Below are 26,082 nucleotides of genomic sequence, written 5' to 3'. Positions count from 1 at the left end.
AGTTAACAATTGACATTATTATAGTGGTTATTATTCTAGTCAAATTGCTTTTAATTAAATAACGCATACCTGAATTATTATAGACAATTACATCGTCATAAATTAAAATTAAGAGAACATGAATCAGTTATTTCTTCACGAACAATTACATATAAAGAAGGGTATCACTAAGAGCACTTAATGAAAATGATAACAATGTACAAATAATTTTATTTGAATTTTTAAATTATCACATGGCAATTTATATAACAATTTATATTTATTATCCCATTTTGTTTCTCAGCAAGTGTATTAGTCGCATGTATGTGTAAATATTTCCTTAGTTACAAATTTGTAATGTTAATTAATTTCTTTTTTTCAAACTTTTTTTATTTGATTTTCTGAAAAAACAGATCCAAACGAAAACACGTTTTAAAAAACGGCAAATAATTTATATCCAGAAAAAAATGCAAATAGCATAACAAGATAACCGCCACAGAGTGGTGACTAACTATGCAGGCGCAGAAGGTGCAAGGACAGAATAGTAATTTCCGCTGCTTGTGGATGTCTATATAAAATGTTAGTTGGAATGTGAGAGATTACAGAGACGAAATTCGCGAGAGGACGAACGAAACGGAAGACAAGAGAACAGCCCCGAGTGACAGATACATAGTTGCTGGGAAACACCGAAACACTAACGGAATCGAATTGAGGGTACTGTTTCGGTCTGCTTGATGGTGTCGGTGAACCCAAACCCCGCGCAAGGGTTTTACTTCTTCGATCCTTCCAATATGACCCTTCCCGGCGTTAATTCTCTTCCGCCGCCACCGCCGCCGCCGCAGACTCCCGCCGCTTCCGTCGCCTTGGAGGATCCAAATAAGAAGATCCGGAAACCCTACACAATTACCAAGTCCAGGGAGAGCTGGACCGAGCAGGAACACGACAAATTTCTAGAAGCTCTCCAATTGTGAGTCCGTTTTTATATTTTTGTTTTTATTTTTCATGGGAATGAAATTCCTGTGCTGTAGAATTGGTGGTTTTTTTAGATTTTTGGAAAATTTGCAGTTCTGGAGGTTTCTAGATTATTCGTCAATGGTGAATTAGTTTTTTTTTTTTTTATTGGTTAAGTAATTTGTAAGGAATAGGTGGCTGCAGTGAGAATTGTTTGGGGTTATGTTTTAGATTCGTTTATTTAATTGGGGTTTTCGAAATTATTTACTTTTTTTGTAATGATTTTTTATATTGTTTGGTTGCTATTATTTCACTGATATGATTTGGGTTTTTAGTGTTGAGTAAGATGGGGTTTAAAAGGAACTTTTTTAGGACGGGAGAATTAAACTTATTTATGAGTTTTTTTTTCAATACTTGTAAGATCAATTTTATGTGCTTAAGTTCACCTCTGGTAGGGTGTGAAGTGGTTCATGTAGGGTGGGTTATTAGTTTTATAGTGAGAAGTAATTTTACTTGAAATTTAGTATGTAATCATATTGCAAACACGCAATTTTACCTTACTAACTGAAATCCTGGAAGAGCAGCATCCATACTTGAACTAGTTCGAGAACAAAGTGGTCTATGCCATTGCATGGATTGTTTCACAGGTTGACGGCTTATTTGCAACGTGTTTTGTTTAGACTTTTTCAACAATAGGTTGCCCCATTCCAATAAAGGAACGAGTGGCAGAACAGATTCTGTAGTGGAATGTTTTTTAGAGGGTAAGCCGATAGATTGTTAGAACAGTTTGTCAATACTTGGTGTATTAAATGCAGTTATGGGGGGAACACCTTATCTTATTATGCCTAAACTTTTTTTTTCCATATCTTCATTCAATTATCTACTTTTTAACAAACTTCATTACATTTACATGTAGACAGTTTTTTTGTAGCTTGCAAATTCTTTAGAAGGTTAAGAATTGAAGGAATTAGGGCTTAGAGACTCCACTGTTCTTTTAGAGAGAAGCATCGGAAAAGACCATAAAGCCATATGGTTGGTATTTTGCCATTTTGCAAGTGTGCATTATTCTCACCAAGAAATGCAATTCCATGCTTTCTGGATGAAATCACCTTTGCACTTGAAAACAAAGTTTTATTTTCCTTCTGTTGCTCGCGTGCCAAAAGCAGTATATGAAACAATTAGGATGGTTTATTAGTTATTTGTTTATTTTTGCTTATTTTCTTCTGTGTTTCTCACTTTTTCTTTACTAATTTCAGATTTGATCGGGACTGGAAAAAGATTGAAGCATTTGTTGGTTCAAAAACTGTCATCCAGGTAATTACTATAGAAGCCAAAGGAAAACAAAGAACAAGTTACTAGCGGATGCTAGCTGATTGGGTGTGTGTATTTAAAAGCAGTGAAACTTGACCTTTTCAACCATAAATTTGTTATCAATTGCACATTATTCTTGGATTTTGTATTCCATACTGGCTATTTGGTGAAATTTTCAGTGTCAAAACTGAGATACTTGAATCATAGATGAGTAAATGGCGACATGATCTTTTCCAAAAGACTGTCAATTGAAAACCCATGACCCGAGTTTGAACATTTCCATCTCTTGTATCTTCTCTAACTAGTAAATCATTTTAACTCTTGTTCATCAAATATTGTTGTCTAGATTTTGTTGCATCATAACGAAATGCAATTTATTGTGTCTTTTTCTTCAAATCTAAGGGTTGATGATGATTAAGGACATAAACTTGTAATTTGTTACTTTGCTGCATCTGTACTTACGTAGAAAAGAAATAACATAAAGTTATATAGATACTCGTCTTGGATTGTATAATGTGTATGGTGTTTATTTCATCAAATTTCTTGTAGTGAATCTCTGACATTCATTGCATGTTCCTCTCTCACTATCCTTTCTTCACCATTTTATGTACAATTCTATTTGGCAGATAAGAAGTCATGCACAGAAGTATTTTCTTAAAGTTCAGAAGAATGGAACAAGTGAACATGTTCCTCCTCCTCGGCCAAAGAGAAAAGCTACTCACCCTTACCCTCAAAAGGCTCCTAAAATCAGTTAGTATAGCAATGTCAACCACATTTAATGTTCACTGGTTTTTTCTATTGAATTATTTTTTAAATAACTTGTTTTTTATGTTTTTTTTTTTTTTTTACAATTGATCAGCTCCTACTGTATCCCAAGTTATGGGCCCACTGCAACCTTCATCTGCTTTCATTGAACCTGCATATATTTATAGCCCGGATTCTTCATCTGTTCTTGGAACTCCATTAACCAACATGCCTTTGTCGTCTTGGAACTATAATGCTAAACCACCAGTCAACGTGCCACAAGTGACTAGAGGTTCTGTTTCTCCTGAACTATAATGTCTGGTTTTACATTTTTTTGTTATTCAAATATGTATTTCGTTGAGGAAGTTTCTGTTAACCTTGAATATTTTTTGGTTTGTTAGATAACATGGGATTGACTGGAGCGGCACAAACTGTTCCTCTCAACTGTTGCTATAGCAGTAGTAATGAGAACACCCCTCCAACATGGTCAAGTAGCAAAAAAAATCATCAAGGTGGCCAAGGCAAGCCAATTAAAGGTTGGAACACTTTTTTTTTTAATTTGAACTTGATTGTCTTGAAGTTGAAATAATGGCACAATCACAAAATATTTGAACTGTAGTTTTGAATAATGGGGCACTTCTTGAGTTTTGATTGAACTAAAACAGAAAAGGAAGTCCTAAAGCTGGTACTTCCATTGTAACAAGATCATCTTTCTGAGAATTGTTGTTTAGGCATTTGCCCGATTGTCCTCACTGTCTCGTAGAGTTATTCATCTACTTGTGGATTGCTCTATAGGTATCAAATGAACTAGTAAAAGATAAAGTTTTTCATTCATTAGGATATTCACTATTGAGGAAATAGATAAAAGAAATTTTGCATCAGCTTGTTATCCATTAGAATAAACTTATTTCACCAAATCTAGAATACCATCACTGAACCTGAGCTATGCTATGCTTTGTTAAAGAAGTTGCCGTGATTTTGAAGTTCCAATCTTCTCAGAAGTTTTAGTAGTTTTGTAGCTAATTGTATAACTATGAGCAGGAGTAGTAGTGGAGAAGAGTGGGAGTTTGAAGTATTAACTTTTGGTTATTTTTAGTTCAAGTTTATTAATAATGGATGGCGGCCTATGGTGGAAGCCTTGACAAACAAAAATATTAAAAACAACAATTACTCTTGGTAATAGAGTTGAGGGTGCATGACTGATTTTGGGCGACATTGTCCTATAAGTGCAGAAGAATTGGGAACAAGGTTTAATAAATAGAGCTGAGAACAATAGAATCTAAAATTTAAAAAAAAGCAGTACAAAAATATTGAGTAGATACAAGAGCAGCAATGTAGAGAATAAGAAGAGAGAAAGCATAGAGGTAGGATATGAGGAAGAGCGTGTGAAGAAACCAAGAATAAATGAAGACAAGCAAAGAAAAAGAAAGAAATAGAAGGATGAAGAAAAAAAATGAATAAAAAACCTTCCACGTACAGGCTGATGGAAATTTTGGCCATAAGTTGAGGTTGCCAGAGTGGATGGTGCTGGATAACGCTCATCAAAGATCAGCTTCTTATCCATTGGACTTGACTTATCAATAGCTAGTATGGTGATTGATTAATTGGACTCAACTTGAGATCGAAATCTGAATGGCCTAAAATTATGAACTAAAGATATTGAAGAGTTTCATTAAGGGTCTATTTGAAAGAATTTCTCCTTAAGTCCCCTATTACAATAGAAAAATAAGAAGAAAAAAATAAAATTACCTTTTCCATAAGTTAAAATTAGCTTATACGCAAGTTATAAATAAAAATTTAGAAAAGCCTTATGAGAGAGAAAACTTATACAAAATTAACTCATGCATAAACTAATTTTAGCTCAAGCACAAGTTATGAATAAAAATTTAGAGATGCTATATAAGAGAAGAGAACTTCTGCAAATTAGCTCTTGCATAAGCTAGTTTTAGCTGGAAAAGTTTATTTCAATTTTTCTTATTTCTTTCCCAAGAAGAGGTTATGGAAAAATTTGTCCAAATAAGCTCTTAAGGTACCTAAGATCAAGAAGAAAATTTAATTATGCTACACAGGGAATATTACGGTGTTCCTTAAAGCTTTAAGTTTAAGTTTAAGGAAGTAAAAAATATGCTAAAATAACATATTCTTGAACTTTATATTTATTTATCTTCAATCATCTTCAAGTAGAGTCAGAGACCCTTAGAAACGGTTCAGAAGCAATGAAAGTAACTTGATTATACATAGAGCTATAGAGCTTCTGTATTGAGGGGACACCAGGAGTAATAGTAAAACTGTTATTTTGTGAGCTGGTACCACTGCTACATAAAATACTTCAGAGTTGGCTTATGGCAAGAGTTGAAGCTGGGTCCTTAATTCAACATATGCATTTTCATTATGAATATTAAGGAAACAAGTAGGGCGGAGCTAAAGTAGATATATTTAATCCAGCACATCTGGACCTTTCACTATGAATATTACACATTGTTCTATATTTTCTGAAATGAGTAGTATGTATGTATAAACTGTATATTTTGCCAATTTTCCTAACAATGAAGCTATAGTATTTTGTTTTATTCATTAACGTCATCCTTTTTGAACTCTTGCATCATCTTATTTTAGTATGAATAGAAATATTTATGAACAGTATTAACGTTATTAAGTTTTCTATGTTTTGCTATGTTATATATCTGGCGTTACAAGTGTGAGCATTTTTTCACTCCTATGTTCATGATTCTTGACATGCCCTTGTTGATAAGTTTGACTTGTCTGTACAGTAATGCCAGATTTTGCTCAAGTCTACAGCTTCCTTGGCAGTGTTTTTGATCCAAATTCTACTAATAACCGACAGAAACTAAGACAGATGGACCCAATAAATGTGGAAACGGTAATTAATATCAAGTCCATCATTTTCTTTTCCTCTATTTTTTGGAACGTAAAGGTCCAAAATTTTGGGTTCAAGTGCTTAGGTTGTCTACCTGAGTATTTTATATTGTTGTATTTTGCAGGTACTGTTGTTGATGAGAAATCTCTCGGTGAATTTAATGAGTCCAGAGTTTGAGGATCATGTAAGTTTGTTTCCAACAGTAAGCATTTTTTCTCTTGTTATATTCCGACTGATATATTATTGAGCCCATCATATTAGCTAGATGCCAAAATCATCTTTTAATCCTTGTTGCTTGCTTTTATTATGTAACATAACAAAGATGTGAGATGATATTAAATTGGTTTCAACTGGCTGGTGGATTATTTTAAGCGAGTAAATAATTGATCTCACTATGTTGACATTTTGTTGCTGGAAGCCTCAATGAGCCCCTATGTCTGTGATGGTTAGAGTTTTGGCTCTATCACTGGCACTGCACGTTTGTTGTTTGGCAGTGTGGATTATTTTCTAAATTAAATTTATTTTCTAGAGCATGATATGGTATTTCTGACTTTGGCTATACTCTGCTTTGGAATAAGTTGCCCAGATAATATTATTTCCACATTCTTGCTGTTGTGTTCATGCTTATAATTTTGTTTTCACATTGCACCATATTTAAATATGTATGTTTAGTAACAAGAGATCCTTATTGATTCCCATTTTTGAAGTTGTATACTTAAGCTGTTTGACATTGGGGGGTCTGTTTAGACAAACTACTCGAGAGAACGAAAAAGATTAAATTAATTTGTCCATAAAATAAAATTAATTTATTCATAAGTTAAAAATAAAAATTTGAGAAAGTTATACAAGAAAATTTCTGCAATCTAGTTTATATAAAATCTAAGGAGACAACATACAAGTGTTGTCTTATTATTCTGCGTGACAAAGTCTAGTCCTAGCTTCATTTATTTTATTTTACTCGCCATAACATGTACTTCTTCATGGTCTACTAACAAATTCCTTTTTAATGCAGAAGAAGCTGCTTTCATCCTACGATATCGATTCTGATGAGTCGAAGCTTGATAATATTTGCAGCAAATCCCTCACTGATAAATCTGAGAGTGCTATTATGTCTGCATAAGGATGTCGAGGTTGGTTTTGCACTGAAGAGTGTTTTCAATCTATTGGCTGAAATGCACGTAAAGTGGGAGCAAGAAGGTGACAAGGTTTTGCTAAAAGGAAGTGTAGCTTCTTAATATACATATATAAATATATACATACATAATATGTATATTTATATATATGTATGTATATATACCTTTTGGATTGAGTTTGTTTGTTTTTGGCACTGATTGATGGTAGATATGGTGCTGGTGTTTTGTGTATATCTTTTGAAGATGGTTAGGTCACTTCTGGAGGCTTTACTGTACAGAGTGTTGAGTGTTTTTGTGTGTTATGCTGCGAAGCTTAGAATTAGCAAGAGCGGTGTTAGGAATTAGGGGCTGCTGTTTGGCTTGTATATAAATAAAGCAATATAACAGTGTTGATAAGTTTCTCCTTTCATGCATGCATGTATATATATTATTATATTATAAAACCTCTCTTCTTACCTGGTTTCAACTATGTATATAATCCTCACTAATTATTACCATAAGACGAAGGACTCTGCATAAACATTTTCATTAGGAAATTCAAATCGATTTTGATCAAGAATTAGTGATGGTTTGATTTGGCATTTGAAGTTTGGATTTACATTTTGGATGAAAAAAAGTAAGAAAATAGATTATTTAAAATAGTTTATAAATCATTACGGGTGACTTGGTATGATCTTGAAACAAATGTCAAAATTAATTTTACTTAATGCGATGACTTCATCTGATGTCGAAACAAATATTTTATTTGGGGTGTTTTTAAATCTCAAACTAAGTAAATTGAAAAATTAATATTAAGTTTTATATCGAATTTGTTTTCCTGATAAAACACCTTAATATTAAGTAAAACTGATTCTAATATATTAATGGCCCAAATAATATGACCTTTGTACTCTATATAGGATTTTTCTTCTGAACTCCCATAATTTCTAGCTACACCTCCAAAATCTTTAAAATAATATTTTTATTCTTTATAAAAGTGATTTCTGGATTACTTATTTTAAAAACTTTCAAGAAAAAGCTTTCTATAATATTTTAAAAAAAAAATTGAAACAATTTTTTGAAATTAATTTTTCAAAAAAATACAAAACAGGCTTTTAGAGAACATATAGAATATATATTCTATAATCAGTATTTTATAACAATTTTTTTTAAAAAAAAAATACTTTAAAAATATGATATCTTACCGAACAAGTTGTCTGAAACAATTTTTTTAAATAGATTTCAGAAAGAATTAAAAATTTTAGAATAAGTTTTCTCAAATGTAAATAACAGTTTCTGAAAAGTAAAAAATTGTTTCTGATAAATATTTTGGAAAACAATCCTATCTTTCTTGTTTTTCCTCTCCAAAATAAAACGATGAGAAAGGAAGTACAGATGGAGAAAAGAAGTGTAGGTGGTGAAAATAACACTACGGTGTACTAAAAAGTGTTATTACTCTCTTTTTCTTAATAAGGGATGCTATTAGTAATTAGGGAGTGTAAGAAGTAAAAGTTTTTTATATATGACTCTATAATTCATGGCTTATTTCGACCTGAAAAAATTATTATATATATATATATATATATATATATATATATAATATAACAATTCTAACAATTTTTTTCAATATTATTTAAATAAATTATCAGACTTTATTTTAAATTTATTTATACAATGAAACGTGGTTATATAGTATTACTATTTTTAGTTATTTTATTTCAACATTTATAAAAAAAAAATTAAATTAATCAAATTAAAAATAAATAAAAAAAAAAGTCATTTTATATTGGTAAAGTGAGACTGAACTTTTAAATTTTTAAATGAGAACCGAACTTTGTAGATAGAAAATTTTGTTACGCAAAAAGTATTTATTGTAAACTTTAATATCTCAATATGCATGAGTTTCAAAACATACATTAACATATTTATTGCATTGTTGTTTAAAAGTATTTTATACAATACGTATGAATTGTGTTTATATATATATATATATATATATATAAGATAATTTATTATTATTCTTTTTATTACATAAAATTAGTTTATAAAATCTGTATTAATATTATATACATATAACGTATATACATATATTCCTACACCCTAAACCCTTAAATTATATTAATAGATTAATATTTTTAATTATTATTGTTAGAAAATATAATCTAAAGTATGTTTTTTATTTTTATTTTGCTCCAATATAAGTATAGTTTAGGTATAATTATTTTTATTTTTTTTACATTTGAGATCATTATCCAGTTTAGTCCAGTGATTTTTTTAAAAATTAATTTGGTAGGGAGGTGAAAGTGATTGTGGTGGTGGAGACAAGGGAGGGGGCGGTAGTTAGGAGGTGCCGCCAAGATGGTTGTGGGTAGCAAGAGGGGTTTTCTTTGGGCAAATGATGAAGGGGAAGTTGTCGACCATCTTCTTCTTCCAATGCCACCAGTATTGGATCTCCATCACATTATTCTCCATCTTCCATCTCATCTTCTATGTTTTGTAAACAATAGTGATTTAAAATATGAAATGTTTAATATCTAATTATATTAAAACAAATTAACCATAAAAATAAAATGTTAAACTATTTCACATATTCATATCATGCATGCTATATTAATCAAGATTCAAAAAAGTTAGTAAATTTTTTTACATAGAGAACCTTTTGAACAATAAAAGTAAAGTATAATTATCTTTTTGTCTCTATGTTTAAAGTCAATATTTAATTTAATATAGTAATTCTTTTTTAAAAAATCAATTTGGTCCTAAAGTTTTTTAAAAATGCTTAATTTGGTCTCTTCCGTCAAGTTTTCACCAACAACACTAACAATTGATGACGTGGCACACACAATGACATTGGTTTGAACATGTGGACTGAACGGAATTTTGGAGTTTGGAAATTAGGAAAAGAAGATTGAGGGAGAGGGAGGCGAAGACGGTGATGATTGTGGTGGTGGACTATAAGAAAATGACAAAAATGGTAAGAAGAAGAGATGTTTTTTATTCTCTTATGTGTATGTATATGTTACATCACTTCATTTATAGTAAATATAATATATAGGAAGTTTCTCTCCCCAAATTATAATATAATTAGGTAGGATACTAATCATGAGATTCTATCATTATTAAATTAATTGCATATAATTTGATACAATATCGTAGTACAATATTGCATATAATAATAGTATTTAATTTGATAATTATTATTTTCTTAATTTGGACCGACACCAAGGAGCGACGAATAAAAAGAATTTTAAAAATAAAAAAATATTAAGAATTTTTGAATGTTATTTTTATTTATTGATATTATACCTAATGAAACCCTTTGACCCTTTGAGTGGAAAAAAGACTTCAATGTTTTTTTTTTATTATTATTGCTCACTAATTGAAGTTAAAGTTGAGTTTTATTCAACTATGGGTAGTCGATGAGATGATCGGTAAATGTTATTTATAATAACTGGCTTGCAGGTACCTTTTTAATGAAGTTGCATTGGTATATACTATTTCAGACTAATTTTTGTTTAACTCATTCAATTGTTTTTGTTCATATAATCTTAATTTCAAATAAAATGTTAAATATTTATTGCTCATATACCTTACAATTACGGTTTGACTTATCCTCGATAATACAATCAGATGGTCATTTTTTGCATTTCACAAGGGATGTGTCAATGTTATCTTCTACTTTGTCTATAGATATACCACTGTTCATCACTCAACTATTTGCAACACCTCACAAAATACACTTCTCTGATGACAACCATTGGAGTGAGCATTTACAACTCAACAAACAACTGAAGGTATAAAATATTTTTATAGGTCATAGTTGTAAGGTCTTTCATTTACAAAATTATGTTTAGGGGCGTTTCTTAGTCGTCGCCTTTCCCTTAGCATTATCACCATAGTTGTAGTTGTCTCGCCTTCCTCTTTCTCAATTTTTTATTTTTTAATTTTCAAATCTTAAAATTTCGTTTAGTTTATACAGTGTAAACTAATGTCACTATGTGCGTCACATCATCAACAGTTAATGCCATTGGTGAAAACTTAATCGAAGGGGCCAAATTGAACTTTTTAAAAAATTTTGGGACCAAATTGATATTTAAAAAAAATCGTTATATGAAATTGAATATTAATTTTTTTTATGTGTTGTGGTGATTATAATATCGATTATTGTATTTGGAAAGTATAATTTACAATTACATTCAATAATATATTAAATAATTTATTTATAACAATATATTTAGCAAAGTAGTATATGTTTATGCAATTATGAATTTTAATTCCATATATTTATCACTTAATCTCTATTAGAAATACATTAATTATTTTAACTTATTTTAATTTAGTTATACATTATAATTATTTAATTTATACTATTCATAAATATATTCTAGAGTGACCAAATTTAAACAATTAAAATACACTTTTAATGTAATATTTATTTAAATATATAAACATAATTTATTCTATAAATATATAAATAAATATTTTCACTCAATTACATATTTTCTTACTTAATACAAAAATATTTAAAAAACATGATTATAATATCAAAATAAATAAATAGTTATAAAATATCTGATTGAATTCATTAGCTTATTATTATATTTAAATTCGATTCTAATGGAAGTATAAATACGTTGTAAAAAAAAGACAAGTATAAATAAAATAAAGAATATAAGAATTATTTTATTTATAGCATAAAAGATGTAAATATTTATTTTAAAATTAGAGAAATCTGAATATGATTTTTTTTAAAATTCTCCGAAGTGGTGAATGAAATTTTACCATAATTAAATCGCTCTTATATTTTTTAAGAAATATTTAATTTTTGTATTCTAAAATTTATTCAATGTTTCACTTGTAAATAAAATAACTTTATTAAAAACATAATATATATATATATATATATATTATTAAAATTTTAAAGAATATAAATATTATTTAATACAACATTAGAGAGGAGAATATAATTTTCTTAAGACCATCTCTTCTCCTTAAAAATGATATTTGAATAGGACAAATAACTAATTGAACTGAATTGACTATTTGTTGAACAATAAAGTTAATATTTTTAAATAATATTTATGACAATGAAGATTCTTTTCAACATTTTTTTCTTTCACAACTTTAAAAAAGAAAAAATATTAAAAGTTGTCTCGTGTATTAATCTAAGTTAAAATACAAAATGAGTTGTAGCATTAATAATCTTACCTGAATTGATAATAATATAATTATGATAAGAATTTCATATTCTTTAAACCCTTTTTTCTCACACAATAAATAAGTAAACTCATGATCCTCTTCACTTTCCTCTCTCAAATCTCTTCAATAAGCTTTCTCTAACTTCACTTTCCCACCCAAAACCAAAACCAATGCCTCCAATTTTGTAAGCACACCCATTTCTTTGCAACCATGTCAGTGTACGACGCAGCTTTCGTCGACACGGAGCTTTCCAAACGGACTTCCATCTTCGGCCTCCGTCTCTGGGTCGTCATCGGCATCCTCGTCGGATCCCTCATCGTCATAGTCCTTTTTCTCCTGTCCCTCTGCCTCACCTCCCGCCGCCGCCACCACCACCACCACCACAAAACTCCCCTCCGCCGCAGCGCCGCCGCCGTCTCCACGCCGCCCATCTCCAAGGAAATTCTGGAGATCGTTCACGTTCCCATGCCGCCAGAAGCCGTCAACCTCCCGCCTCCGAAGGCGGAGCCCCGCGCCGCCGCCGTACTGTACTCCAGTGGGGAGAGTAGGGGAACTGGGAGCTTGTGCGAAACGGCGTCGTCACTGGGGAGCGGGAGTGTGGGCCCCGAAGTGTCGCATCTGGGGTGGGGGAGGTGGTACACGCTGAGGGAACTCGAAGCTGCGACTAATGGGTTGTGTGAAGAGAACGTGATTGGTGAAGGTGGCTATGGAATCGTGTATCGTGGGTTGTTACCTGATGGAAACAAGGTTGCTGTTAAGAACCTTTTGAATAATAAGTATGTCTCTCTTCTTATTACAATCTTCAATTTCGTGTGATAATTGAATTCAGCTGAAGTGGGGTGGGGTACATGGATCGCTCTATTCATTTGACTTGGCTAAAGATCAAATTTTTAGAGGAAATTACCAGTGAATTTATTTTATTTGTTTTGAGGTTTAATTTGGGTGGCTGAAGAAAAATGGAGTTTCTGTGATCTGTGGTTGGGTCTGTGTGTGTTAAAGTAAAACTGTAAGGGGAAATTCATGTGTTTGTATGATTTTTTTTTCGTGGTTTGGGTGTCTGGGGTTGAAGTTTTCATGTGGTGTTTTTTAATGTGCATCGGAGAAAGTTTTTTTTTTTTGGTTTTTGGGTTGTGTTTTTTTTAATTTGATTTTAGTTTGTTTTGAAAAAAAAAATTGCTTGGGTTGAGCTAAATGGATGCTTGTGCTAGGTTTGGAATGTAGATTTACTTGCTTGAAGTAAACTAGTGCTTGTGGTGAACAGTGATTGACTCTTTTTTATTGCTTATGTTTTCCTTCTGTTTTACTCTTGCTACTACTGTTTTTGTAATACTTTTTAACCTGTTTTCTTTTTCGTATGTTATCCTTGTCTTCTGCTTCTGGGTGTTGTGTTGTAAAGTCGCTTACTTATGTGAAGAAAAGAATCGTTTTTCTTTTCGGCTCCTTGTTTGTTACTACTATAATGATGTCACTTTCAGGAGTTTTCCAAGTATCACACTTTGTTGGGATTTTCCATTGAATTCGTCTTTGGTTACTCACTAACTGTTGCTGTATAGTGAAAATAATTTGGTCTTGGTCTTGGGTTTGTCTTTCTCTTACAAGTGATTAATGTCTAACTCATTTACAGGGGCCAAGCTGAGAGAGAATTTAAAGTAGAGGTAGAAGTAATTGGTCGTGTGCGGCATAAGAATCTTGTAAGGTTGCTTGGATACTGTGTTGAGGGGGCGTACAGGTATTTTTTAATTTACTTTGAACATTGAAAATAGAAAGTTTGTTTGATTTGAAGGTTCGAAGGTTTGATGTATGTTTTTTATCGCAGGATGCTCGTATATGAATATGTTGACAATGGGAATCTAGAACAGTGGCTGCACGGGGATGTTGGAACTGTAAGCCCTATAACTTGGGATATCCGAATGAACATTATACTGGGCACGGCAAAAGGGTACTATATCCATGATCTAGTATGCATTCTGATATCCATTTCAGTGCTTGGAAGGTTTTGATCAAAGTGATTTCTTCTGTGTATCTTTTCAGACTGGCCTATCTTCATGAGGGTCTTGAACCCAAAGTTGTCCACCGAGACGTTAAATCGAGCAACATACTGCTTGATCGCCAATGGAACCCAAAGGTTTCTGATTTTGGGCTTGCGAAGCTTTTGTCTGCTGATCATAGTTATGTCACTACTCGAGTGATGGGCACCTTTGGGTTAGTATGGTTTAACTAAGCATTTCCCTATCTTTATTTTCTATGATAATTGGTTATTACTACCTCCATTCTCATATATAAGCAAAAAAAGCTAACTTTGTACTAATTAAGGAAAACAGTTAAGGGCATTAATTTTTACTAGTATTAGGTATTCTTCCCACAAAAATATACCATGATGGTATAACCAAAGGTCAGACAATACTTAATGTCAGGGTGTTTTAGGAAAAATATTATCAAAGGAAATAAAAGTAGTTAAAATTTGCTTATATTTAAGAACAAAAAAGTGTGAAGTTTTTTGCTTATATATGAGAACCGAGGTAGTATTACTCAAATTTAAGGTCCACAACCACAAGTAGTAATTCTCTGTTTTTTCTTCAGTTATGTTGCACCTGAGTATGCCTGCACTGGAATGCTGACTGAGAAGAGTGATGTGTATAGTTTTGGGATACTTATCATGGAAATAATTACGGGAAGAAGTCCTGTTGATTATAGTAGACCACAAGGAGAGGTTAGAAACCATCACCGACACAGTCAAAAGTTTTGAGACTGTTCATTTTATTGTTGTCAGCACAGTTCTCTCTCTCTCTCTCTCTCTTGTCTCCCCTAACTGTGGAAGTTGGAATTGTTGCAGGTTAATTTAATAGAGTGGCTGAAAAGTATGGTTGGGAATCGAAAATCTGAGGAAGTAGTTGATCCTAAGCTTGCTGAAAAGCCATCTTCAAGGGCTCTTAAACGGGTTCTTTTGGTTGCTCTTCGATGTGTCGACCCTGATGCTGCAAAGAGGCCTAAAATAGGACATGTTATCCACATGCTCGAGGCTGAGGACCTCTTATTCCGTGATGTATGTTCTCTTTCCTTATCAAACTTTTATTGTACTTGACTCAACTCAACCAACAAAAAGAAAGAGTTCAGTTGTGCTGTAATCTGATGCTTATCTCTTTTCTTTTGTCGTTCCTGTCTCTAGGAACGAAGGACTGAGGGAGAATCTTCCCGTTCTCATCGTGATTATCAACTGGAGCATAAAGGGTCTGGATTAGATAAAAGGCAGACAGGTGGAGAGATCAACAATCAGATTGAAGATGACAGTACTAGTAGTAGTAGATATCACCATCAGCCTTCTAGATGGAGATAATCGTAGCATGATAACTGAAAAGCAATGTGCCATATTATTTTTCTTCCTAGTAGTTTGCTAATATTTATTTTTACTTTAATGATGAAAGAAGCAATTAGTCCCCTATTTGCATAATGTCCCCAGTTACCTACCTCAATCTGGGGTGTTCTTTTGTATACTCTGATTCATTGCTATAAAATTCAAAATTATTTTGTGTTTCTGTTTATTAGACAAAGTAGGATAAGCATTACACAGTGGTACGCCTTCCATGTGGTCAAAATATGTTATCAACCACCTTTGTCTCCCAAATTTTGTCTCTAGCACTGCATCCTGGTCCCATCCATATGTTGGAAAACTTAGCATTTTATGAGTGTAATTGGTGGGTCCAGTTAGATGCTTCTGAGCAACAGGCCTACCATCCATCTATCTTGATGGAAACACTTTCAATCCATTAACATCATTGCCAACTTCATAATTGGAGGCTTGTGATAATGAACACGCTGGATCTGTAATCAATATCAACTGTATCTTCAATTTGCCATGAATGGCTTACATTTTCCAAATGGAATGACAGGCACTGAGAGCATGAAGTGTGCAGGAACTTGGTCATACAATTTGGTTTCATTGTCAATTCCAAACTTACCAGTACATGCTTTCTCATTGGAAAGCAACAAGCATTGATTGGTGTCTGATTATGAGTGTATCTTGGGATACCCTTTTTTGTCTCTTTCTGTATTCTTCAATGGTTAGTTACTTTCTCATGACATATGCCCCTTGAAATGCTTAAACCACTATAAGTCTTTCACACTGCTGATTTCCTTTCAAGTGTTAATTTCTCTGTTCTTTGGAACCTGACATTGACTTTGATAAGTAATTATAATTTATAACAACTAAAAAGCTGCAACATTGATTATTGACTTTTTGTCTACTGTGGACCCTTTCTGAATAAACTAACATTTATTTGTTTATCCACCCCTGAAATTTCTTATTTTGTTAGTTTCATAACCTTTCATAATATAAAATGGGCAATCATACCAAATTATTCACCTTTCCAGTCTCATAAATATCCAATTATGTGTTAGCATAGCAGCATCATTTGGAGATAAGCACTTTCATTGTTCTTTTTTGCCTTAATCTCAGAAGTCGCTTTCTTGCAGAAATTGATATATACACACTTTGCTGTTTATATGGCACACACCAGTGAAATTTGTTTCATGCCAAATGTTACCTCAATGTATCCAAATGGTGTGCCCTTCTTTTTGTTTCCTGAATTTTTATACTTTATAGTAAGATTTTTTTTAGTGTACTTGTTAGAAATTAAATATTTAAAATCACTTCCTTATTTAAAAATAGTTTCCATTTTATTTCTGAATGATACAAATATACTTTTTCATTTAAGGTTTATTCCATTCTATTAAACCATCGTTTTACCTCCTTAAAACTTTCTCTAATTCTTTTCAGTGGAGATAAAAAGAAACAACAATAAAATTAGGAAGAATGCTTTCTCAATGTATAAAGTAAAAGTATTTGAAAAGAAATTAAAAACTTCTACTGATATAGTTTTAGAAATAATTCTAAAACAAAGTAAATCTTTGTAGCAAAACTATTTTCTCTAGAATCATCTTGTTCACAAGAGACAACTATTTTAGATGATTTATAACTTTAATTTCCAGACAAAGTCATGAATAGTGGGTTGAAGAAGCTTGCATTCATGTGGTATTATTAATGGCTCTCTTTTTCTTGTGCATGCACATGAATAAATATACATCAGAACATCATAAGTTATAGTATAAATTAACTCTGATCCTATAATTATATACAACTAGTTAAGATTGTTTTAATTATTTATTTAAATATATGATTGAGATCCACTCTTTTATACTTTACATTTTATCTCTCATTTTTTTTTTACAAAATCACAGACTCAAGACTAAAATTTAAAACCTGTAAGAATCTTTGAAACAATCTCATAATAACTCATTCATGACACTTTAATATCTCATATAATATGCTAAGAGAGATAATGCCATAAAATTCAAAACTTCTAGTCAATTGAATGAGGAAAAAATATTCTCATCACATTTATTAGAACTACCATGTTTCAAATTTTGAACCACTAAAATAAATTAAGATCGTGCCAAAAAATTTCAGAAGTTGTCGGAAAGAAGAGTTTATGCAAGGGAAATATAAATAGTTACAACATCATTATATTTTTTTAGCATAAATAGTTACAACATCATTATATTTTTTTACTTTAAAAACATGCTTGTGTACATACCATGAATATGATATGATGATGCGTTTAGATATTTTTGCATTGTTTTTTCAAACTCTTCTAAAGTCACCATTCACGAGAATCTTGTATGTTCAAACTTGAGATTTAATTATATTTTTTTAAAACTAGCAATGTTCAAATATTTTCCACAAGTAGCAGATAAGAATCAATACCAAAGATACACACTCGGTTATATATATTTTTTTACACATTTTATGAGTATAAAACAATCAAGTTGAACTTATTTTTTTGAAGCCATTAAGTGCTCCAACTTGTGCATGCACATGCTTTAGCTTCTTTAAACATGTTTATTGGTAGTGAATAGTGGGAAGGGACAAAAGATTTATGTGGTTTCTACTTTCTATAATAAACAAAACACCATTTATTGATTACAAAGCATTGTCTTTAAGAAAGTACTCTATAATTATATTCTATTCAAAGTGTTCTTTTAACAGTTTTTTGTTCTTTTGTATGTGAAATTGTGATGTAACATGATGTCAAAGAAATGATGCTATATCCTTAATTGTATTCTCTTTTGACCTCTTAGTGGAAATTTAGAAACTGGTATGTGACTTTCTTGGTCTGCTCTATTCAGTTGAAACTTTTTTCAAGAAAAAGGAAAAATAATGGAGTTAGTAGTATGCTTTATTCAGTTCATAGCCAAAACCAGCCATAATGCAACTTTTTTTTTCAAGTTATTCCATCTTTAACTTGATGTTGTGACGTAAAAAGCACATTGAAGTGTTTTTTATTTCTCAAAAAATAAGAAAACAACCCCACTGATCTAAGATTTATACAGGATCATGTTTGTGGAGGTATTAAGTTAATTTAGGAGTTGTATATTATTTTTCTCTGGGGGACAAGAATAAATAAGGGTCACTGGTGTGGTCCATGTCTGAACTAGAGATTGTTCATTATCCATAAAAATCAAGAGAAAGAAAATTATAATTTGGTTAGTTTTATACTTCCTAAAGAGATTAATTTTTAACTATAGAGTTGGGTATTACCTTAGTGTGTAATTCACAAGATCACCCATGTGGTAAATAATTTGTTTTACCATTTAATTTAATATATTTTTTTAATTTTATGAAATTAATTAAAAGGATTGTAATAATGATTGGTTAATAGAAATAAATAAAAACAAAAGTCTTATTTGTTTGATTTAAATACGAAGATATTTGAACCCTAATGAAAAATGTAAAAATAGAATATGGGTGGAGCAATATTTTAGACTAGAAATATAATATTCCTTATTATTGGAGTTTTCATTATATAAAAAATTGTTATTCCATTCCATTCCGTTCAAGATTTTAAAACATTACATTTCGTTTTTTAAAATATATGTTTTTCAAAATGTTTATTCTTATTTAATATGAGACTTTATATTTAATGAGTTTTTTCCATATAGTATATCATCTATCAACTATCTTTTTATTTATGAATATTTAATGGTGACCCTTTGAATATAATCTAATTAAATACACCTACTTTTTATGCTGATTGGTTGTTTTACATTGGAAATTTTGGACTACAAACTTTGTAGAAGGACTTTTTGAGGATGAAGATCATAAGCTAAATGTGTTTCAGCATCTGTGAGTCTATAAAATATTAGTTATTTACATAGGAACAAAAAGATTAATAACTAAAAATTTGTGTCAAGCATTTCTAACCTAGTATGGATTGAAATAAAGAATAAAAAGGAAAAGAAGAGAAAATTTTATACTTTGACATTTTGGATTAGGAATCATGGGAATTGGAAACCATGTGATTAGGAATGTTACAAAAGAAGAAGAAATGTTGAGTAACAAGTAGTGTTAGGTCATCCTCCTACATTGTATTGTTCAACATGTGACATGCCATTGTCAACTATGCTTGCCACCAATGTCTTTGAACAACTTATAGAACAATTAGCACCAAAATCTAGTGGTTAGGTGGAAGACAATTAATTGTGAGCCACATTCAGTGATACTAAACTACAAATAAGTTGGTCATCTTTCACTTTCTGCTCCTAAGAATCATCTATTTCAAGATTTGGATAGGGTTTATGATTGGAGATCTTGACATTGATTACCCACTATAATCACTATTTCACTCACTTTTTTAATTTAATTTTGTTGGGCCATTAAGGATCAAGTCACTCACGTGTAGTCTCTGACCAAGATGATGCTATTGTGGTCCATTGTGGCTTCATAATTTTGGAGAATTCTTGTCAAGACTTGGCTCCTTCCATTTTAAAACTTTGCTCCTAATCAGTTGTTGATTTGGTGGGATTAAATGATCACTTAAACCAGGAGCATAATAATGCACGGAAATGTTGTCTCCTATACTTTTGGAGGAGTGTCTTGAGAAGTATATATGAGGTTTATTTAGGGTAAAATCTATTTGAAAAAAAAAATACACTTAAATCTTGTAATACGTTTATACATAATTAGGATGACTCACTCCCTTGCACAAAGTGTAAGTTTGCTTTCTTTTTCTTTTTATAAAGTTCTGTTTTCAAATTCTTAACGGAATATTTTAACACACTTGTTGACTGGTAGAAATTGAGGTTCTTTTTCTGGTTTTGCAACATCTCTCTCACATGGCAGTATTGGATTTAATTCCTAAATGATTAGATTCATTTTAATGAAGTGAGCAGTTGGAATCATTAATTAAATGGTTGATGTTTAATATTCCATAATTTATTGTTTGTTGTATACTTTGAGTCACAAACTTAACTATTAATTTTGTATTTTAGTGAATAATCTTAACTGCACGTTTATTCCTTCTAAAAAATCCACTTCAAAAGACTATGCAATCTGGCCTGGCAAGTGCATGGAAATTCGGTTCAATTTGACAGAAATAATATCCACTCATTTGACAAATATTGGACATTTCAGTTTTCCACAAAAGAGCTACTAGCATTCTTTCTAACATACTTATCAATATATTATTATTATTATTATCGTATTAAAATTTAATTCCATTAATAATCCCTTTTTCAAGTATTGATTTTAAAAACAAACAATTTTTGAAGGAGAAAAATAAATAGCAGCATAACCGGTATCCACTTTCTTGAAGCAACGCTTCTACCCTAAAAAAACGGCACATTCGCATAGAAATGAACTCCATTTTCCCCAACATTTTAAACAGTTATTCATTCCTTCGGATGGGGACTGAAAATTAACAATTCAGAGGTTCAAATTGTTTAAAGAGTCTGCTTGGTACATCCATTAGGAAATGCACAGTGGGCAATAATAAAATTTGGCAATTGGCAATAAATAGTATAAAATTTGTAACATAGCATATAAAGCAGCTACTTAAAATGTCTTGTCTTGCAAATGAAGTATATAAATTCATCCGACCTGTCTGATTCTTGTACAACAGTTACCTCAAATGTCAAATGCTAGAACTGATCATCAGCATTGACCATCCAAAGAATAATAGAACTTGTCAGTATCGCAATCTGATAACAAAAATGCTTTCACTGTTTCCCCAGACAGTCTCAGGCCCCGGCAAAGATTGGACAACTTTTCGCCAACATTGGACATGATGATACAGTCATAGCATCACATAGCAAGACTGGGCTTTGACCACGGCGTTTGAAGTCAACTTAGATCTTCAATAGTTGCTATGGCCTTAAACAAGCAACACTGCATTTATACAACCATCATTTTCTGGATTATTGGTAACCTGAGCATATTTACCTGCATTCATAGCAAATAAAACCCGTTGTGTCAATTTCAGACTTTTCGGTTGAAAATTCAGCCAACAGTGATAAAAAAGATATATATTTACCCCACACAACTTTTCCCGCTGGTGTGACAAGGCCAAGTTCACTCACATTCACCTGAATTACATTAAGAGAAATAAGTAACACAGTTTTGATAGTTATAAGTGATAAAAAAAAGTCAAATTGAGATCCACTAATAGATTAGAAGAGCATGAAATAAAAATACCTCAATTATAGTTCCCTTGGTCATGACACCAAGAGAGGTATACATAGGGCCGTTAGGGTTTTTCTTTACTCCAATTATTTCTAGATTAAACGTGCATTTAAGTTCTGGATGAGTGACATGGGCTTTGGTGAACCGCAATCCTGTTGGACGAATAAATCTCTCATACTTTGGAGGCTTCCTTGTAAAACCAGGACCAACAAATGTAGCTTTAGTAACCATCCTCTTCCATTGCTTGGCTGCAAAATGATGAATCATGCAATATCAGATGTGCTTCAGGAATGATCATTACACTTTTTGTTTAATGCTCGAATAACACTTAAAGTGCTCGTGAACTAATAGACTATAAACAATGACAGGAAGACACCTTCCTAAACAAGATAGAGATTTCTCTAATTATTTAATAAAATCACAAGAGCACGATTAAAGTAAAGATTTCATGTACTCAACAATATCCTCAACTTATTCAAGCAAATAATGCAAGAATGAACTATGAATCATACACAAGAATGGTTTGTAGAAAGATAAAGAAACAACAATAATGCGACACAACTAATACTGGAAAATAATAATTTTATACCATTTGAATCAAGTGGTACCAATAAGGTAAAAAAAAAAGACATTAAAAAACTGAAGCCGGTAATTAAGTTTAGACAGATAAATATGATACTTACTCTTTCTTTTACCAGTCCGGACCACTTTGAACATTTCATCTTCAGCCACAGGACGAACCTGAAGAAATGAAGAAGGCATACATTCATGTAAACCAAAAGGAACACAACCCCACCAGGGGCATCCTTTCCTTCAAAAAGAATACAAAAAAACTCATGGAAAAGAAATCTTATTGAATATGCTATACTTTCCATGTTGCTAAATAGGTAATACACACATGAATATTGATCAGCTGTTTTTATCATCAATTGATGCAGTTAACACTCACATGATGTCTATGTGATTTGTTTATTATATAACTTCGTTGTATGGGTGCAAACTATACAGTTTTTTGTATTCCATTCTATCTTCACTGTTAGTGTTCACTAAAAAAATTATCACCCTCTACTCAATTGTGTCCAAACTGCTGCCACCAATCACCATAGCATGACCTCGAAGTAACCTTTTCTGAACCCAAGCATCTATGTGCAGAGTTAGCTCCTTAATCGTCGTCAAAAGTTCAGGTCCTTCTTGTCACAACCACTTTCATCAACAGTGGTTATGTGCCCCCAAACAGAGGTGCCATAGCAGACAAACTGAAGATGCTATAATGGGATAGCAGGTAGCACAATGGTCTCTGTTCTAACTAATAAGAAATTTAGAATAAAAATAAAGGATAAAACTTAGAAGAGAGCACAGAATCGTGAGACAAAAAACATTCATAGATATTAAAAAAACAGAACAGAGCGAGGCAACAAAGGTCACAAATGGCCAGAAGCAGCAGCGTGTTTGCCAAAAAAGGTCACAGAAGGGATGACCAAAAACTGTGGAAAACAGAGGATGCAATGGTTGAGAAAAGCCAAAAACAGTCACAAGTGACCAGAAAGGAAGATACTGGAGATGCTGGAAATGTTGCCAGAGAAGAGTAGGTGTTCAAGGGAAAGTAGAACAGTAGGTGCTACCTCATAATACTGCGTGCAAGTGACTCAGAAAGTAGGATTTCAGTTCTGATTCATCAACAAAGGGGGATAAAATCTCAAATTTCCCTGCCAAAACAGACCTAACTGTTTCTATTTCATGGTTAAGATAGGCTATTCGCGACTCACTCAGATAGCCCCTGCTCCAGAAGGCGTTTTACATAATTTTTTCCAGTATCACAGCCAAGAAAGCTGCTCTTCAATTTTAGTAGCATGCACCAGCCCCAACACAACACAATTCAGAATAGCTCCACTATTTCACACTGTCGATCATTGACAACCACACTCAATCAAGCAGCAACCAGTAACCACAACCAATAGTTCTTCTCTTACAGTGCGTACTTATTCCCACAGCACATTTCACTTTCACTTTCTATACATCAATTGGGACTAAGTGTTTAGACTTTTCTTTAAGTGCAAAGGATAAAATAAAACTTCTTCATTAACAATTTAATCCAAAGTTTACTTAATGCATGAAGAGCACAGGTTCTGTGACAGGTGGTAAACCAATTTGAACAGAGGTCATTTAAAACCATCCACGAACAAAGTATCAAATGCAATATTACCTTGGGAAGAGGAACATCCCACTTTCCAGCCTTCTCTTTCCTCTTTTGCTTAATGGTGTTGCTGAGAACCTAAAATCAGAATTTCAATTTAGATGCTTCGGCGAAAAGAAATCACTAATCAAAACTATCATTCAACAATTTACGTGAGACATGCCTTTGCTCTCGCCGTGTTATCACGGTCCAGAAGATAAGCCGGAACGGCTCCATCTTGAACATTATCATCAGCCTTCCGCCTAGATGTTGACTCTTCATGCATGGCCAAACTGTCAACCACAACAGGTAAATCATTATTACCTCATAAACTTAACAACTACCAAGCTAGTTATCTAACATCAATCAACAAACCTTCAATAAAACACATCATTCAAAATAATCTAGCCATAACGAATCGACCACAGACATTTTTTTACATCAACGCAAAAAATGCAGCACATTAACAACTAAAACGCACCCCCCACGTCACACACGCAAAACAACATGCAGCATTAGCCAATAAAGAAAATCAGTGCACACAAAAAAAATTAAAAGCTGTAAAATGAGAAAATTCTCACGTCTTCTTCATCTGCGCCTTTTCAGCATAATTTTTCTTGGCAATCATCTTTCCCTTGATACCAAGGGCCTGTTCCACACGAATTAAAATCCAATTAGATTCGCGAAAATACAACCACACTCAAATTTCAAATAAAAAGTGGCAAAACCTTCTGAGCAATTGCGGAGCGCTTGTGAACTTGCCGAGCCTCTTTCTTGCGCTTGCGCTCGAAGTGATCGAGGCGGTAGCCATAGTCTCTTCGGTGACGCTCTATGTAATCCCCTTGCGGCTACGTTAACAGAAAAACGGAATAAGAAAATGCGTGCGAGGGATTTCGAAAAACGCGAAGAAAGTTTAACTGAAGTTGAAGAACGAACCATGGTTACGACGGTGACACGGTTTTGGAATCGGAGAAAGGATGGACCAAGGATTCAGCGTCGCCCTAAGCTGCTTGTGCTGGCGAGTAGAGGTTTATGCTTCGAAGGCGATGAGATACAGAGTTGGGTCCAAATAGATAGATTACAATAGTTGGGCTTACAATTGGGCCTTACGTGCTCTACTAAATAACCTTTGGGAGTTTCTTCCTGCACCCCTACATGGTTCGGTGGTTTTTTGGTTTTTTCGTAGTTTCATTTTTTTTTTGCGGATTTGATTCCGCACAAATCCTGGATTGAGTGATCTAAAAATCTTTCGAATTGGTGAGTCTAGAAATTTTCCAAATTCGAGAATCCATAACTTCGAGGCTTATTTTGGTCTAGCAAGTTCAGGGAAAATGTTATAATGCTAAGACTTTCACTCCTATGAGGAGGAACTCTTGAATTTGAGGATGGTAATTTTTTTTTCTTTCTCTTTTTATAAGTGAGCAACCACAGCAAAATTACCAGATAACTTGAAAATAAAAAGAAGATGCAACGTTAGGTTGTGAATTACTATTGTCGTCATATCATCACCCTTTGGTTTTCTGAAAAATGAATGATGTGGCCTTTTTCATCTACTTTAACCAATCCATAATCCGATGCAAGACTACAAAGCAGACAAGTAAATTTGTAATTTTTTTATACCACGAAGTTAGTTGTTTCTATTTACTCAACCTGTAAAGAAATTAAGCACAATATTTAATATATGATACTTGCTCCGGACCTTTTTATAAAAAAAAATTCAAATGCATCAATCTGTAATTGAAATAAAGTGTACAAATTTAATAATTCGTAAGTCAATAATTTGCTTTTAGAACATTCCCTTATCCAGAAAACAAAATTATTAATTTATAGAATAGCGAATCCATAAATTACATTTTCACTTTCTGATTGATTAGTCTGTACCACAATCCAGAATCCCGATTTCTAGAAATCACAAAAACTCTACAACCATCAAACCTCTTAAAAAAACTTAATTCTTACCTTTAAAAGTCAACCAACACTTTGTCAACGCAACTAACTCCTCCACCTTGGTCCGCAAAACTAAAATGATTCTCGACCAACGTCTTTGATGAACAAAGAAGAAGAACAGTGTCAAACCAACTCATCCATGGTACCCTTTTCAAATAAAAGGTTAAGGCTTGTTTTTAGAATTTTAAAAAATATGGGGTGCGAGAAGAAAAACATAATGGTGAGGAAGAAACTCTCATAACCTTTCCTAAAAAACTTTTACACACAAAAATAA

At 32.3% G+C, this 26,082-nt stretch overlaps 3 protein-coding genes across 4 annotated transcripts; 2 read left to right on the top strand and 1 right to left on the bottom strand.

The window, feature by feature from the left end:
* Positions 1-459: 459 nt before the first annotated feature.
* LOC137818714 (protein REVEILLE 5) lies at positions 460-7,462 on the top strand. 2 transcript variants are annotated; one of them, XM_068622287.1, is made up of 8 exons: positions 460-946; positions 2,187-2,244; positions 2,868-2,991; positions 3,101-3,277; positions 3,387-3,521; positions 5,757-5,866; positions 5,988-6,047; positions 6,876-7,462. In XM_068622287.1, exons 1-8 carry the CDS (start codon positions 714-716, stop codon positions 6,981-6,983), a joined length of 1,005 nt encoding a protein of 334 aa, XP_068478388.1. In that variant the 5' UTR covers positions 460-713; the 3' UTR covers positions 6,984-7,462. The 2 variants fall into 2 exon arrangements, with proteins under 2 accessions (XP_068478388.1, XP_090152689.1); XM_090296563.1 differs by lacking the exon at positions 460-946 and adding an exon at positions 1,862-1,962.
* Positions 7,463-12,144: 4,682 nt separating this feature from the next.
* Positions 12,145-15,707, top strand: LOC137818649 (putative serine/threonine-protein kinase At1g01540). Its single transcript, XM_068622193.1, has 7 exons — positions 12,145-12,950; positions 13,799-13,903; positions 13,991-14,113; positions 14,206-14,376; positions 14,755-14,884; positions 15,008-15,217; positions 15,341-15,707. The coding sequence occupies exons 1-7, from the start codon at positions 12,385-12,387 to the stop codon at positions 15,506-15,508; spliced, it is 1,473 nt and encodes a 490-aa protein (XP_068478294.1). The 5' UTR covers positions 12,145-12,384; the 3' UTR covers positions 15,509-15,707.
* A 5,165-nt stretch (positions 15,708-20,872) lies between these two features.
* LOC137818636 (uncharacterized) lies at positions 20,873-24,950 on the bottom strand. The gene is made up of 9 exons (XM_068622170.2): positions 24,798-24,950; positions 24,590-24,709; positions 24,443-24,510; positions 24,046-24,154; positions 23,892-23,960; positions 22,372-22,429; positions 21,701-21,936; positions 21,540-21,591; positions 20,873-21,448 (listed from the first exon to the last, which is right to left on the bottom strand). The coding sequence occupies exons 1-9, from the start codon at positions 24,798-24,800 to the stop codon at positions 21,381-21,383; spliced, it is 783 nt and encodes a 260-aa protein (XP_068478271.1). The 5' UTR covers positions 24,801-24,950; the 3' UTR covers positions 20,873-21,380.
* Positions 24,951-26,082: the final 1,132 nt, after the last annotated feature.

The sequence above is a fragment of the Phaseolus vulgaris genome, chromosome 10 (genome assembly GCF_051622355.1).
Source record: "Phaseolus vulgaris cultivar YP4 chromosome 10, ASM5162235v1, whole genome shotgun sequence".
NCBI classification, from domain to species: domain Eukaryota; kingdom Viridiplantae; phylum Streptophyta; class Magnoliopsida; order Fabales; family Fabaceae; genus Phaseolus; species Phaseolus vulgaris.
This window is presented reverse-complemented; position numbering and strand designations above follow the sequence as displayed.

What these genes read in the sequence shown, in the direction of transcription:
- LOC137818636 (XM_068622170.2), bottom strand. An exon ending in AAGGCGCAGATGAAGAAGAC is followed by an intron (nt 24,155 to 24,442) that starts GTGAGAATTTTC and finishes TGTGGTTGACAG; the next exon opens with TTTGGCCATGCATGAAGAGT. An exon ending in CCAAGGGAACTATAATTGAG is followed by an intron (nt 21,592 to 21,700) that starts GTATTTTTATTT and finishes AATGTAATTCAG; the next exon opens with GTGAATGTGAGTGAACTTGG.
- LOC137818714 (XM_068622287.1), top strand. Translation starts at nt 714, where the DNA reads ATGGTGTCGGTGAACCCAAACCCCGCGCAAGGGTTTTACTTCTTCGAT. An exon ending in TTTCTAGAAGCTCTCCAATT is followed by an intron (nt 947 to 2,186) that starts GTGAGTCCGTTT and finishes TACTAATTTCAG; the next exon opens with ATTTGATCGGGACTGGAAAA. An exon ending in GTTCAAAAACTGTCATCCAG is followed by an intron (nt 2,245 to 2,867) that starts GTAATTACTATA and finishes TCTATTTGGCAG; the next exon opens with ATAAGAAGTCATGCACAGAA.
- LOC137818649 (XM_068622193.1), top strand. Translation starts at nt 12,385, where the DNA reads ATGTCAGTGTACGACGCAGCTTTCGTCGACACGGAGCTTTCCAAACGG. An exon ending in CGAGTGATGGGCACCTTTGG is followed by an intron (nt 14,377 to 14,754) that starts GTTAGTATGGTT and finishes TTTTTTCTTCAG; the next exon opens with TTATGTTGCACCTGAGTATG. An exon ending in AGGACCTCTTATTCCGTGAT is followed by an intron (nt 15,218 to 15,340) that starts GTATGTTCTCTT and finishes TCCTGTCTCTAG; the next exon opens with GAACGAAGGACTGAGGGAGA.